The sequence below is a fragment of the Mycetomoellerius zeteki genome, unplaced genomic scaffold, assembly GCF_001594055.1.
Source record: "Mycetomoellerius zeteki isolate Tzet28-1 unplaced genomic scaffold, Tzet1.0 scaffold106, whole genome shotgun sequence".
Lineage (NCBI taxonomy): Eukaryota > Metazoa > Arthropoda > Insecta > Hymenoptera > Formicidae > Mycetomoellerius > Mycetomoellerius zeteki.
The window spans coordinates 3,812,971-3,828,200 of record NW_017255975.1 but is presented as its reverse complement, the minus strand read 5'-3'; the positions used below and the strand labels follow the sequence as shown (position 1 = coordinate 3,828,200).

Genomic DNA, 15,230 nt, shown 5'->3' with positions numbered 1-15,230 from the left:
CTCAGTGAGCTCTTGAATCTGTTTGGTCTATATTTTTAGTTCTAACGGAATATGCCAATCAGATGCAAGAACTCACTGAGCGCTCAGTGAGCGGTGTAGTACTAAATGCACCCATTATTCCTGTGTTATTTCTATCAAAAAACGAGAAGAACTTGTGGTGGGAATTGTTCCTTGTATGAGTTCGTAGTGAACATATAGTGGATATACCTTGTGTGGATTGTATGTTGCGTACTCGATTACTTGTACGAGCCACGAGGTCGATTGACGTGATCCTGAACAATTTTGATGTGCATTTAGGCACGATATTTCTGCCAAAATGGTTCGTAGGAAAATAGACAATCGGATACGCGTTCTGATAGAAAATGGTGTTTCTATGGGACATAGAACGCTGTTCGCCATTGTCGGCGAGAAAGCGAGGGATCAAGTGAGCCAAATAACCTTTTTACAAATTTGTTTTGTTGTTGATTTAATTTTACAACAGCTAAAATGAATAAAAAAACTTGATTAAAAAATGTATTAATTATGAAATCATTTAAAAACTTCTTTATTATTTGAAGAAACTTATAAAGATCTCAAAAACATAGTTTGCTTATTGTCATACACTGACTTGAATGTTTAGATTCTAAAGTCTTAAAAAACTGTATATTCTTTAAAATATATATCTATTAAAAAACAAATATTCTTTCAGGTAGTATTGTTGCACCATATGTTATCCAAGACTGTCGTCAAAGCTAGACCTTCTGTACTTTGGTGCTACAAAAAAGACCTAGGTTTTAGTAGTCATAGAAAGAAACGAATGAAATCATTACAGAAGAAAATCAAGTCAGGCAAATTGGAAGTTAACGAAGATAATCCATTTGAATTGTTTGTTATTTCCACTAATATTCGTTACTGTTATTATAACGAGACACACAGAATATTAGGTAATACATATGGCATGTGTATATTACAGGTATGTATAATCTTATCTTTTCTCGCGTATCTATTTTACAGTTTCCTTATAATGTTATGTATAATGATTTTAGGATTTTGAGGCGATTACACCAAACCTATTGGCACGTACTATTGAAACTGTAGAGGGTGGTGGAATTATTGTATTTTTACTACAATCTATGAACTCTTTGAAGCAGTTGTATACAATGAACATGGATGTTCATCAGAGATTCCGTACTGAAGCTCATAAGGTAATATAACATTTTTAAAAATACATTTGAAACATTGTATAAAATTAATATTATATAAATTAATATATAATTTCCATATATATGAATTAATATAATTTTTCATTTATCTTATCAATTTAGGATATAGTATGTCGATTTAATGAGAGATTTTTGCTATCATTGGCTTCATGTACTCGATGTTTGGTCGTTGATGACCAACTTAATGTATTGCCTATTTCCTCTCACAATCTAAGGATAGAACCTGTGCCTAAATCGGACGTTTCAGAGGAACAGTCGAGTTTGGATGCTTTAAAGGAAAGTCTACAGGACACTCAGCCTGTATCTGCATTAATCAATTGCTGTAAAACAGTCGACCAGGTAAATTAACATAAAAATAAATTAACACTAGAACGGCTGATGTGCCACTTTGCTATTTCAATTTTTTTTCTTTTTTGTATTACATATGCAGTCTATAATATTAAAAATGTAAACATAATACAAATAATTTTAATAACATTAATGATAATTCTAATACAAATAATATCAAAATAACTTCCTTAAAGCAAGAATGGAAAATTACCAAATTGGCACCATCGACAATTCTAACGAAATGCACACTATCAGCTGTTTTGGTGTTGATTATATATAACAAGATTATTATTAAATGTTTTCTAACTTTATGTTAAATATTTAAATATGATTTTTAAATATTTTTAGGCAAAAGCGGTCCTTAAGTTTATCGAATGTATTTCTGAGAAAACTTTGAGGTCTACTGTATCGCTGACTGCAGCTAGAGGACGTGGAAAATCCGCTGCGTTGGGACTTGCTATCGCTGGAGCTGTTACTTTTGGATACTCTAATATATACATCTCGAGTCCCAGTCCGGAGAACTTGAACACTCTCTTTGAATTTGTCTTCAAGGGTAAGTTTACTAGACTAATCGTCATTTTTTTAATGTAAGAGATCGTTGATTGTATAAAATACAATTTGTATATTCATAGGGTTTGATGCTCTGGGATATCAGGAACATCTCGACTATGGTTTAGTGCAATCCACAAATCCAGAATTTAACAAGGCCACTGTCCGCGTAAATGTATTCCGAGATCATCGCCAAACAATTCAGGTGTGTAATTCTATTTTAAAAAAACTGAATTTTTTTTATATACACAAATATTTTAAAAATATATTCATACATATTTATTTTGGATTGTAACAGGATATGCAGACTTTTTCACAGTATTACAAATTAACATTATTTCGTTTTTTTTTTGTACAGTATATACATCCAACAGACACCCACAAGTTAAATCAAGCAGAGTTACTTGTGATCGATGAGGCAGCAGCAATTCCGTTACCTTATGTCAAAGCAATGCTTGGACCTTACCTGATATTTCTTGCGTCAACTATAAATGGGTAAAGCACTCAAACTTTCCTGAAATATCGATAGATTATCAAGTCTTATTCGTTAATATTTATAGATATGAAGGTACAGGTCGGTCTTTATCACTCAAATTGCTACAGCAATTGAGAACGCAAACTGCTGGGTCAAATAGTCACAATGGGAAAAATGAAAAGGAGCAAAATGAGAAAACTCTTATCGGAAGACAATTATATGAACTTACTCTCGACGAGTCAATACGTTACAAGCCGGGTGATGCTATAGAGCAATGGCTGTGCGATTTACTTTGTCTGAATGTTACAATGCACGCCCCCATTCTTTCTGGATGTCCTCCTCCCGATATATGTCAATTGTATTATATAAACAGGTATTTTTTTTATTGATACAAGTAATTTTTTAGATGCTTATAACTTAAAAAATAATACGTACTTCTCTCTAATCTTCCTCAGAGATACATTATTCTCTTATCACAAGGCTTCTGAACTGTTTCTGCAGAAATTGGTCTCTCTGTATGTTGCATCGCATTATAAAGTATGTATTGCATAAAAAACATTTTTTAATGAAATTGTACTTTATTAATATTAACCTAATTAACTATTAATATATTTTAGAATACCCCTAATGATTTACAAATGATGTCTGACGCACCTGCACATCATCTATTCTGTCTCTTAGGACCTGTAGATTCCAACAGAAAGACTTTACCTGAAATATTAGTGGTTCTTCAAGTAACTATAATTCTATGAAATCTAAATCTAACTATATCTCAATTAAAATAAATTTCTGATATTTTGCATTTCATTAAGATAAGCATTAAATGTTAAAAAATTAATATTTTTTTAGACTGCATCTCCTGAATTACTTTTCATTGTTTTATAACAAATTTATTTTATACAAAGAGATATATTTTTTACATTTTTTACAATTTATGTTTTAATATAGATTTGCTTAGAAGGCCAAGTCAGTAAAACTAGCATAAACGATGGTCTCTCACGAGGTCGTAGAGCAGCAGGCGACTTAATACCTTGGACGATCGCTCAGCAATATCAAGATGAAGATTTTCCAGTATTGTCTGGAGCGCGCATTGTTAGGATTGCTACACATCCTGATTACCAAAGAGTATATATTTTTCTTTTATAACTTATTGAAAGTTTTCGATCTAAAATTATGTGAATTTGCTAAAAAAAACAATAAATTGCAGATGGGCTACGGTAGACGTGCATTACAACTGTTGAAGCAATATTACGAGATGAAAATGCCAAATATCAATGAAAATGTTATAGAAGAGCCAATGACAGAAATAAAAAATATTCCCGACGAAGCAGTTGGTTTATTACAAGAAACTATCGGTATTATCCGTTCATCTGTAGACATTTTCTATTTTTAAACAGAATTTTTTAACAAAAGTTTTTAACAGAATTCCTTTTCAAATAAAATATTAGTTTCAAAATACGATTTATTATATATTAATGTTTTCTTTGCAATTGCTTACAGAGCCGCGCAGTTCACTGCCACCGCTTCTGTTGAAATTGAGCGAAAGACATCCCGAACATCTGGATTACATTGGAGTGTCTTTCGGAATCACTGAACATCTATTGAAATTTTGGAAGCGATCCAATTTCGTACCCGTGTATTTAAGGTGTGTACCAATGTGATAAAATACAAGGTCAACCAATCTCAAATTTATGTGATTTTTCAGACAAACGGCGAACGATATAACGGGAGAACATTCTTGCATAATGCTTTGTAAAATCAACGTGGAACAGGATAATGATAAGTGGCTGCAAGCTTACTGGAGCGATTTTCGTCGGCGATTTTTAAGTCTGCTCTCCTATTCATTCAACACTTATACAGCGTCACTTGCATTAAGCATATTAATCAACAAAATATCACTAGAATCTGTCAGTAAGTGTATTAATTATTACAATTTATTACGTATCAATTATCACTGTTACTACTACAGAATAAATTATTAATATTTACTTCGTACGCTAATCAACTTCTATTAAAACTGATGCATATCGTTTCAACGTGCGTTATACATATTAGACTAATTTCTCTCATATACTCTGCGAAATTAATTTTAATGAAGATCCCTTAATTAACATGGTTATGGATCTAAATTAAATTCTAAATATCTGTTTCAGCATTGAGTAAAGAAACAATGAACGTTTATTTTACATCGTATGATTTGAAGCGGTTACAAATGTATAGTAACAATATGGCAGATTATCATTTGATTATGGATTTGGTGCCATCGTTAACACGTCTATATTTCTTAAATATGATGGGAGACACTCATTTCTCAGCAGTGCAATCGGTAGGATATTCCGAATATTTTTATTTCATATTAAGTATTTTAATTCGTACTAAATCCTGTTCTTTCTATACAACACGCAACAATTTTTAGGCGATTCTACTTGGCTTGGGCTTACAACATAAAACTGTCGATAAATTGGCAGAGGAATTAAATCTACCGTCTTCACAGTTGCTCGGTCTATTCAATCGTATAATACGTAAATCGATCCAATATTTCAACAGAGTCGCGGAAAAATACATAGAGAGTACTATGTTGCCCAAAGAATCAATTAATGAAGAAATAAAATTGGATCCTTTAGGTGGTCAAAATTTACGCAAGGAATTAGAAAGCGCAGCTAAGGTTTGCATTTTGCATAATTTATTCTCTAAATTTCCACTTATGTAACATATATAAAAATAACATTCTCTATTATAGGAATTAAAAATTAAACAAAAAGTAGAATTAGAGAAACTGAAGAAAGAAAATTTGGAGCAGTATGCTATCAAAGGATCAGAAGTGGAATGGACCAGTGCGTTATCGGGCAAGCATAGTAAACATCTTATCTCTATAAAGACTGGTGAAAAAAGAGTTTCAATAGATGATAGCATACAAGAATCTGACAAAAAACACACGAAGAAGAAAAAGAAACATACCTAACTTTATGTATAACATGAAATAAATAAATTAATTAAACTAAACGATTGACTAGTTTATAAAAATAATTCCACAACTCTTTTGATTCATAATAAATTTATTACATAATTATTATTTATTAGAAAGTATAATTAGAAAAATATATAATATATAGGTTTAATAAACATCACAGATACTTTCTTTAATAAATATTTCTAACATTTTGTACCAAAATATGTTAATAGCTAAAAAAAAATTGAAGTCTATATATATGAAATTGTTTCTAAATTTTTTTGCATAATTCATATTTTAGATCAATTTATATCAAAGAAATTGTTTTCTATAATATATTTCACACATTGGCAAATTAAATTTCTCTCATGTTGTATAGAACGCGAAAGCAATTTTTCTAACAATTGATTATGATATCTACGTAGAAAAAATTTCTCATTTTTGTTACTAATCATTCGATTTGATTCGTGGTTTTGCTTATTTTGATTTGTAGCGACTGTATTTTGAAATTTATTATTTAATTCATCATCTGCGTCGGTACAAGACTGCGTATTAGAAACCTCTTTACAAACTTGCGTGGAATTTTCTTCATGAATTATATTTTCTGTAATCTCATTCTGCAGATTCTCCTCTTTTTTTCTTTTTTTTATTGATACTTCTTCTGGACCATCATCTAAAGACAAAATTGGTATCTTAAATTGCTTTGTATGAAATAATATTTTGTATGAAATAACTGCCCTGGCGGAAAAGTTTTACGAAAAACTACATAGATTGAGACAAGATCTTTGAAATTATTAGTTTTTCATGGATATTCATAGTGGGATGTAGAGCGACGTTATTCCTTTGAAAAACCTAGAAATCCTCCGCCCTCAAACAACGCCTCTACGTCTCACTACGAATATCTACGAAAAATTAGAAATTTCTAAGATTTTGTCTCAATCTATGTAGATTTTCTGTACTTTTTCTGTACTTAAAAATTTTTTTCCGCCAGGGTGATAAAAAATTAACTTTTAATAATTATATAAATTTCACAAGACATTCTTATATTAAAAAATATAGATGATAAAAGCCTAATACATGCATATTCGATTATTAATAAACGTTAAGATTTGCACATTACTTACCACTGTTTTCACTTTCATAATCTGCTACTAAACTAGGTATAAGCGAACTGGTTACAGTTGGTAAATTAGTGGACTCTGCTGCTGTTTGCGATACATATTCTGGTGCCGTAGATGTTTGCGATACATATTCTGGTACCGTAGATGTTTGCGGTATATCATCTTCGTCCGAAATATTATCAATATCTTTTCCACAGAAATTTGCTTGTTCCACCTGTTCATCTAAGTAAACCGCACCCGTTTCTTCTTGCAAATCAGCTATAGAAAATTAGTTTTATCTGATATTTTGTGTATAATATAGAATAAAATTTTAAATCATTAAGGAGAAAAGTAACAGAATGATATATCGACATTACCGGTTAAAAAGTATTACGATTTGGTTATACAAATTATAAAACTTTTTTACACAACTAAAATACGCACAAAAAAGATATGAAATGGTTGATTTAACGAGAAAATCGAAAAAAAAAGTTATAAATATTTATCCCTGCAATTTTTTAACTTTTTTCGATTTTCTCGCGTTAAATCGTCGTCCATCCCGCACCGTTTTTGCGTGTATTTTAATTGTATAAAAAGAATTTTAGAATTTGTACAGCCATTTCGGGGTTCTTTTTAATGTGTGATGTCGATATTTCTATCACTTTAAAATCCTCTTAATATAAACTGATTAGACTGTAATTTACATAAGCTAATTTTACAAATTGCACAATTGGTTTAATATAGAATCAAAAATGTCAATAAATCTAATACATTTGAAAGATCTCAATTTTTTCTATGTACTAATATTATAAAGCAAATAATATTCATAACAAATGTATTCCCATAACTTACTTATTCCAGCAAACGGGCGTAAACCTCTATATGTTTTTTCTGTACGGATACAATTGCTATTAATTTCGCGTATATGCCGTTTGCGAGGCTTGCGTTTTTTCTCACGTATATTCGTCGTCTTATTTGTTTTCGATCGTATATTGTAATTCTGCTTGATTACTTCTCCCCTTTGTACTTTTTCTAGCTCTTCTGCCTTACGTAATTTTATGTTGTCTTCAGTGGGATACCTCCTTTTTTTTTATTCAGAAAAAACAAATTTTTGTTACTTGTGCTCATTAATGCATTTACATTTTGATATTTATTAAACTTACTTTTTTCGTTCTGTTATCCATTTTTCGATATCTTCTGGTGTCGATAAATCCTTCAGTTTTTGGTACAAACCAGAACGATGCTGCATACTAATATGTTTTTCAACAAGCGAGGGATACGCCGAAAACGTGCAGCCATCAATCCCACAAAGCATATGTGTGCGTTTGTGACTAGAGAGATCATTCTCGGATGGGAAATCTCTATCACAGACCTCGCAATAATAAGTCGTGTTGTCATCATCAGAACTGACATAATTTTCATCTCTCATATCGTATAGATCTTCACTATCTGGATACAGACGAACCTAAAAATCGTCACCTTCCTTTTTCACACGAAGATCTTGGTATACATTTACTTGCTCGTAACATATCAACAATACGTTGAATAGTCATTCTTAATTCTATGCTTTACAATTTATATTCCATTTATCTTTAGTTATAAGCAAATATAATACCATAATCTTGTACTGTACATCTATTATTAATGATTACCTTCATATATTAATAAATAATTATTGTTCATGATATCTGAAGCTATGGGGTATTCAGAAATTCTATATATATATAAATATATTTACATCTATGAGATAGCGAGGCACAGATCTTCCTTTCACTGTTTACTCCTTTTTAAACTATTTAAACAATTATAAATTGCACTTATTTTGTCGAAGCATACAATAGTAATATGCACAGCTTGTATAGTACTTTACTCGCAACATCAAAAACTCGTTGAAATATTTTATAAATTATATATAATAAAATACAAAAAATTTTTGTAATCGCACAATTGTATTTTTTTTGTATATCATAAGTATTAATAATGTATATACATGTTAACGCATTTCTATTTAGATTTCATATATTAGCATGAGATTTATGCATATATCATAAGTTTGCATCAATCATCCTTGCTTCATTAATCTCTTTAAATGTAAATTATTAAATTGTAAAAATTCACAAAAAATTATTTTCATATTTCAGAACGATTATTTCAACACGTACCATTTTAGTGATTTATAATGATAGAATGATGGGGAACACCAGAGAATTAGAACTTATAGAAATATGATTTATTCTTATAATACTTGTTTCAATTACAAATTCATTTTCTTTTGTCATTGTATATTTTCTGGAAGTCATTTATGAAACGAACAAATACCTTAAATATGATACATATATATATATAAACATGATCATTTCATAATCATTTCACATCATAAAAGTGATATTACTAATTAACAGAGCCACAAGCTATGTCAGACTTTTTTGTTTACATTAAAATACGCGTTTCACGTAAATAATCTATAAATTCGTTATCTATTTTAATGTTGCAGATTAGATACCATAATTCTGTTACTATTTTTTACACATAGTATAGCTTGCGGCACTGTATACTGGCCATGTATACTAGATATGGAAAGGTCTTTGAGAAAAATTTATTCACAAGCGGCCAGTTTTTACATGCCTGATAAAAATTATTACATCTAGTTAATTATCATATTACAAGAGCTTAAGTAATGAACTATATTCGATACTATGTATGAGTAGATACAATCAATATATAATACATAAAAAAAGAGATAAAGTAATTCTCACAGATGGCCTAATTGATCTAAAACTATTTCAACTAGCTGCTACATTCTCAACATTATCTTCATCAGCACGTTTTTAAATAGCATACACTTATGATGTAAATAATCCAAAAAACATTACGCGATTGTTATGTTGCGAAAATTATGAAGAAAGAGGTGGAAACTATCTACATATATTAAAGATCCTATAGAACTTATAGCGATGATACGGGTAAAAAAATTTGCTAAATATCAAAACATAAGGATCAAATCGTTCTGAAGTTTGAAAACAGATGGTTGTGTATTATTTAAATTATAGAATTCTTTAATAGGAGGAGTAGCCTCTTAAGCTTAAGACTGTGCCTGTTTGCTGGAAGGCTGCGTCTCCTCCTTTTGCTCCATTTGTTCTGATTGTTCAGTTGAATTCACAGTTTTCTGAACACCCCTGGATTCATTCGTATTGCTATCATCTGTTTTCTGATTACCCTGTAAAATCAAAGTAAGCCATCAACGTTGAAGGAAACAGGCCGGATTTTCGTCACACAATGACTACATACGTTTAAAGAATATATGTTTAGAATTAAAAATGTACGTCTTATAATAATATATTTGCTATTAACTCATTCTCATATCTTGTCTATTAATTTATATTGCGCATTTGTTATCAAGGAACAAAATGTACAGTATATAATCTTTATGTTCCATGGAAAAATTATAAATCTGAGATGCACTGTATATATAATATCTCGCGACTCTTCAAAAAATATACCTATTTCACTCTGTATTAACGCATGCCATACTGTTATACATGCTATTCATATTTTATTATAATATATAATTTCAATATTAAAAAAAAATATCATACTCAATAATTACAAAGGTTGTAACCCACTTATTAGAAAACAATTTATGCTTTTATTTTTCTAAAATAAGACAAAATTATGCACTACCCTTCATTTTTAATTTAAAAAAAAATTAAAGTTAATTTTATTTTTCACATGCATGAGATAACATGCAAAAAATTATTATCACCCATAAAAAATTATTTTCACCCATAAAATAATTTATACATATACGTAAACTGATTAACACATACATAGACACACACCAATTACCACATACACGGTTTAAAATAATAATTAATAAATTTACATTGAGTGATATAGACAAGGAATAAAAACAGAAAATAAAAGTGTCACTAAGATATTGTTTAAAACAAGCCAAGTTGTAAAAGTAACATTACTGCAATCATATGCTATATTAATTTTTTCTCTGGAAAAGTTAGAAAAACTTAAAATATAAAGTGTTAAAATAATTTTGTCATAACAGTGACAAAAACGATACCTGTTCAGGATGCTTTGCAAGGAATTCATTTTTTGCATCTCTTATCATCCTCGTTACTTTGTTTCGAAGATCCTTAAATTCCTCCCATTCTACTGCATCTTTGTTCTTTTTTGCCTTAGCGTACAATTTGTTTTTTCTTTGAATCTCATTACGAATTTCATCTGTCATCCATGGTTTTTTTAATTCTAATTCCTAAATAATTATATTTCTTCAATAAGATTTAAGTGAGTCAAAAACTTAATAACTAATACAAAATTTTTTTTCGAATTTAACTATGTATACATTACTAATTACTATATACTGTAAAAGGAAAATTTAATTTTATCAAATTAGTTTTCGAATGTAACAAAAATATATACTATATACATCATAAACATTCCAGAAATGCTCTTGCTTATAAATCTGTACTGTCAGGAATAAATACAAGTACTACTTGTACATACAATACATACTTGTACGTGATCATCAAATCAATCAAGAGAGCTCGTTTATAATATTTTTATCAAGACTAATGTGATTCAAGGATAAAAGCAATTTTAACAACACAACGGAGACCAGAGTACGTACTTCGATCTTGCCTTTCTTTGCGTTACCCATCGCCTTGCCCTTCGCATTCCCGTTGCCCGTGCCGTATCTGACCCTTATAGGCGGCATCATCTGCGGTAGCGGCGGCATCCGTCGCGGCCAAGGCCGCATGGGAGGCCCGCGTGGTAATCCGGAAACACGCGGTCCCATCGAGGGCACGATGGGCGCCATGCCGCGCGCTCTGGGACCGCCGGGGAACCTCGGCAGCATGCCGTTAGGCCGAGACACGCCGCTAGCGGGCCGCGGTGGCGGCAGTCTCTGCCGCGGTCCACCCGGACCGTTTTTCGGCGGCGGTAACATCCTCGGTGGCATGCCATGTGGTGCTAGTCTACCTGCGAATCTGGGCGGCGGAAGCTGCCGCATGCCGGCCGGTGGCAATCTGGGCGCCATAAGAGGACCTCTGTTTAATGGGCTCATGTTCTTCTACGACTTTCCACCTGTTCTCAGAACGGAGTTTCTTCTTCTGACGAACGACACCGCGCGAACTTGACCTCCTTCCGACGTTCTCTCTACAGTTCAACGGTATGATCACGAATTTGCTCTCACCCGTCCGGCACGAGGTTATGAAACGGCGACACGCGCGCGAATCGCACCGATGCGAAGTTGCTTGCGTTCCGTCACTTAATATTACTCAGCGAGAATTATCGAAAAACGTATCAGAATTTCGAAGAGCAAATACATCACATACGTAGATACGCTATTATGAGAAGCAATATGAAATAATAACAGGATCCGTATACTTGCCTCTGCTTCTTCAACTTGCTCCTTGTAATGGTGTAGTAATACTAGTAGTTTTCAAAGAGGATAAGATAGAGTGGAAGCGTAGCGTATTCTTCGACGCTAGCGCCGCCCTAGTACTTCAGCACGGTACTGTTGTGTGCGTGCGTGCGTGCGTGCGGTGTGTGTGTGTGTGTGTGTGTGTGTGTTGTGTGTGTGTGTGTGTGTGTGTGTGTGTGTGTGTGTGTGTGTGTAGCGGGACGCAGGAATACTGAGAATCCCGGGACCGTTACGGAAAGACTAATGTGTGATTTCAAAAGTGCTGTATAACTAGAAAACCCAAAGAATAGTGAGATCTATTCTTTGATGAAAACCGAAGCGGAAAACGAAAATGGTGCATTGCAGAGTGGAGAATTGTCCGAATGACTCGCACAACAATAAGGACGCATCGTTTTTCTCTTTGCCAAATCACCATGAAACGTAAGTAAATTAAAGAAACCTAATCTATAAAATGTTGCATTGAATGTTTAAAATTGTTTCAGAAGAGGTTTGGATTTACTAAAACGGTTTTAATAACATCTGTATTAAGAGACGTTTACAGGACATCTAACACCGGTTTTAACTAAAACGGTTTTTGTTAAAACGGTTTTACCAGTCAATGACTACGTTTACGCGGCCTGATTTATGTCGAAGTTATAACATCGATGTATGGAACTAGCCAATCATAGCTATTCTTCTGAAGAATAGAATGACTGTGATTGGCCAATTTCGTAACATCGATGTTATAACTTCGGCGTAAATCGAACCGTGTAAATGTAGTCAGTGAGCGGTCGTGGTACTGAATACACCCAATAGAAGGTAAAACCAGATTAAGGTTCATCCACAACAGAAGGAATAAGGAATTAGAAATAAAGATTACAACCTATCAGAAATCGGATACACCGGAATACACGGTTTCTAATAGGTTGGGATCGTTATTCCTTCTATTGTGGCTTCATTACGATTGTGGCTACGGTCCACTTAAGCCGGGAACACAATGAAAGCACAGGCAATAGGAACAAAAAATAACAAATTTCAACCTATCAGATACCGTGTATACTAGAATGGACGCTTTTTGATAGGTTGAAATCTTTTATTCCTTGTTTCTATTGCCTGTGCTTTTATTGTGTTTCTGGCTTTATGCCTATTGCGTACTGGACGCGATGGGCGACGAGCGATATCCAATGAAAGTTCTGCTTTGTCTCACGTGACGATGTAAAGCAGAGCTCTCATTGGATATCGCTCATTGTAAAAAATTGACCAATCATAGTCGAATATGAAAAAAATGATCGAATGAAATTTAATTTTCAGCATTTAATAAATAAAAAAAATATTTATGAAACAGTTTATCATGTTATATTATCACTGTACTATTATTGTTAAAATATCAATTATTTAGTGCATAGATAGACGAAGAGATCTTTCTTGCAATCTTCTACATTCGTAAAATGTGATATAATCTTTTTTATACTGTTGATTGTCGATAATATTACATTTCAAAACAAAGGTTTGCAATTTCTTGCGATCCTCTGAAATATCTATAATTCTTTTAATTTTAATTATTTTAGCAAGTTTTAAACATAATCTTACAAAAATAAAATGCAAAAAATGATGGTACAAAATTAGAAAACAAACAGATATCGGTCATATAATTCGACCAAAAAAGTTATCATACTCACTACTTGCTTTCTTAACTATATTTTTCTTTGGATTATTTCCTACCACATGTACGCTTAATTCTTTTACTTCCGTTCAGTGTTTGCTTTGCAAACCATTCTCTCAGCTCGTTGATACATTTCTTTATTGATAAATACTTTCTTTTCGAATCTGTCAAACATGTATTGTCGTTTCGTAACTCACTCCAGTTTCTGTCAACTTCATTTATCAGAAACCCGTTTAACAGATATAATCACATTTCTTCAATTCTTTTTCCTTAACCAGTGACGTATTAACGCATACGCAAACAAGGCACTTGTCTAAGGCGGCAAATTTGAGGGGGCGACAAATTTTTCAAGACAGAACATTTTCATATAGTTGAGATTTGTTAATCTAACGTTTTTGCACGAGTTACACCAAGCATATTTTATCAGAAATGATATTTTAAATATACAGTTGAAAATGTATCTTATTTATATTACTTATTAAAGATTATTGAATGTTTTTACCAGCTAATGCGGGGATATAAATCATTTTTTTAATCCACTTTCCCTTTTATCAAATTTATAAATTAATAAAGCCACCTGGGGGTGGCTAGATGTTGGTGCCTAGAGGCGGCAAAATGCTTAATCTGTCCCTAATATCATCTAATTCCTCTTCTGAAAACTCTTCCAATATCTTATTAAACAATTTCAGAAATTCTTCGATCCGCTATAAGTGCTCAGTATGTGAAAAATCCTAAAATTCCGATGACAATTCTCTACGATTGCATGAAACATCATAACCAAGCTGTGCTTGGGTTCGTAGGTGATTTGTTAACGATTTTTGCATTATCATCTGTAAAGATGTATAATACATTGTACGGATGAGTATGATGACGCGATAAAATCAATCGTAATAATTGAAGAGATATTATTCATATTTCATTTATTCTTAAATTCAAATGAATATAAACCAAGGATTTATATTATTATAGTAAGCAATAATACAAAAACAAAATAGGCCTGTTCTTTTTGGTTGAACTTTTGCACCAATTCATCTCTCTTCCTTTTCTCTTCAGGAAGAAGAAAGAAGAAGAAAGATGAACTGATGCAGAAATTCAGCCAAAAAGAACAGGCCTAATAATATCAGTCAAATATACATTTCTCGCTTACAAGAACAAATAATTTTATATATTCATCAAAATATAAATTTATGATGTGTAATATATAAGTGAATATTGAACTTTTCTTCATTTAACTGAAACGTTAAAAATATTAAAACGTTAAGCACTTTACTAATTAATGCTAATAATATCCTGAGAAAAAATGTTATATATATGAATGTATTTCATATATAATTATATATAATAATTATGTATAATTGTAATATATAAATTGAATGTCAATTTTTTACATAATTATACATAATTTTATATAATTGTATATAATTATATATGTGAAACATTTTTCCTAGGTAATTATATTCTAAAAGAACATTGCAATTATTTTTTCAAAAATGCAAAATTAAAAAAATTAAAAAAAGGATGCCGTCGCTACCACAGATGATGCCG

The 15,230-nt window shown here is 31.7% G+C and overlaps 2 protein-coding genes across 2 annotated transcripts; one reads left to right on the top strand and one right to left on the bottom strand.

Moving 5' to 3' along the window:
• Window positions 1-222: 222 nt before the first annotated feature.
• On the top strand, window positions 223-5,523 carry l(1)G0020 (RNA cytidine acetyltransferase l(1)G0020). Its single transcript, XM_018447937.1, has 17 exons — window positions 223-424; window positions 689-952; window positions 1,026-1,184; window positions 1,305-1,541; window positions 1,881-2,085; window positions 2,165-2,286; window positions 2,440-2,576; window positions 2,642-2,929; window positions 3,012-3,093; window positions 3,174-3,290; window positions 3,505-3,681; window positions 3,764-3,911; window positions 4,057-4,201; window positions 4,262-4,467; window positions 4,710-4,882; window positions 4,973-5,221; window positions 5,297-5,523. The coding sequence occupies exons 1-17, from the start codon at window positions 317-319 to the stop codon at window positions 5,516-5,518; spliced, it is 3,039 nt and encodes a 1,012-aa protein (XP_018303439.1). The 5' UTR covers window positions 223-316; the 3' UTR covers window positions 5,519-5,523.
• Window positions 5,524-5,820: 297 nt separating this feature from the next.
• Window positions 5,821-11,993, bottom strand: LOC108722759 (female sterile (1) K10; the record flags this gene model as incomplete). Its single annotated transcript, XM_018448046.1, has 6 exons — window positions 11,249-11,993; window positions 10,682-10,873; window positions 7,770-8,071; window positions 7,459-7,688; window positions 6,631-6,885; window positions 5,821-6,179 (listed from the first exon to the last, which is right to left on the bottom strand). Coding segments are annotated over exons 1-6 (1,773 nt in total), but the record flags the coding sequence as incomplete, so codon positions are not given.
• Window positions 11,994-15,230: the final 3,237 nt, after the last annotated feature.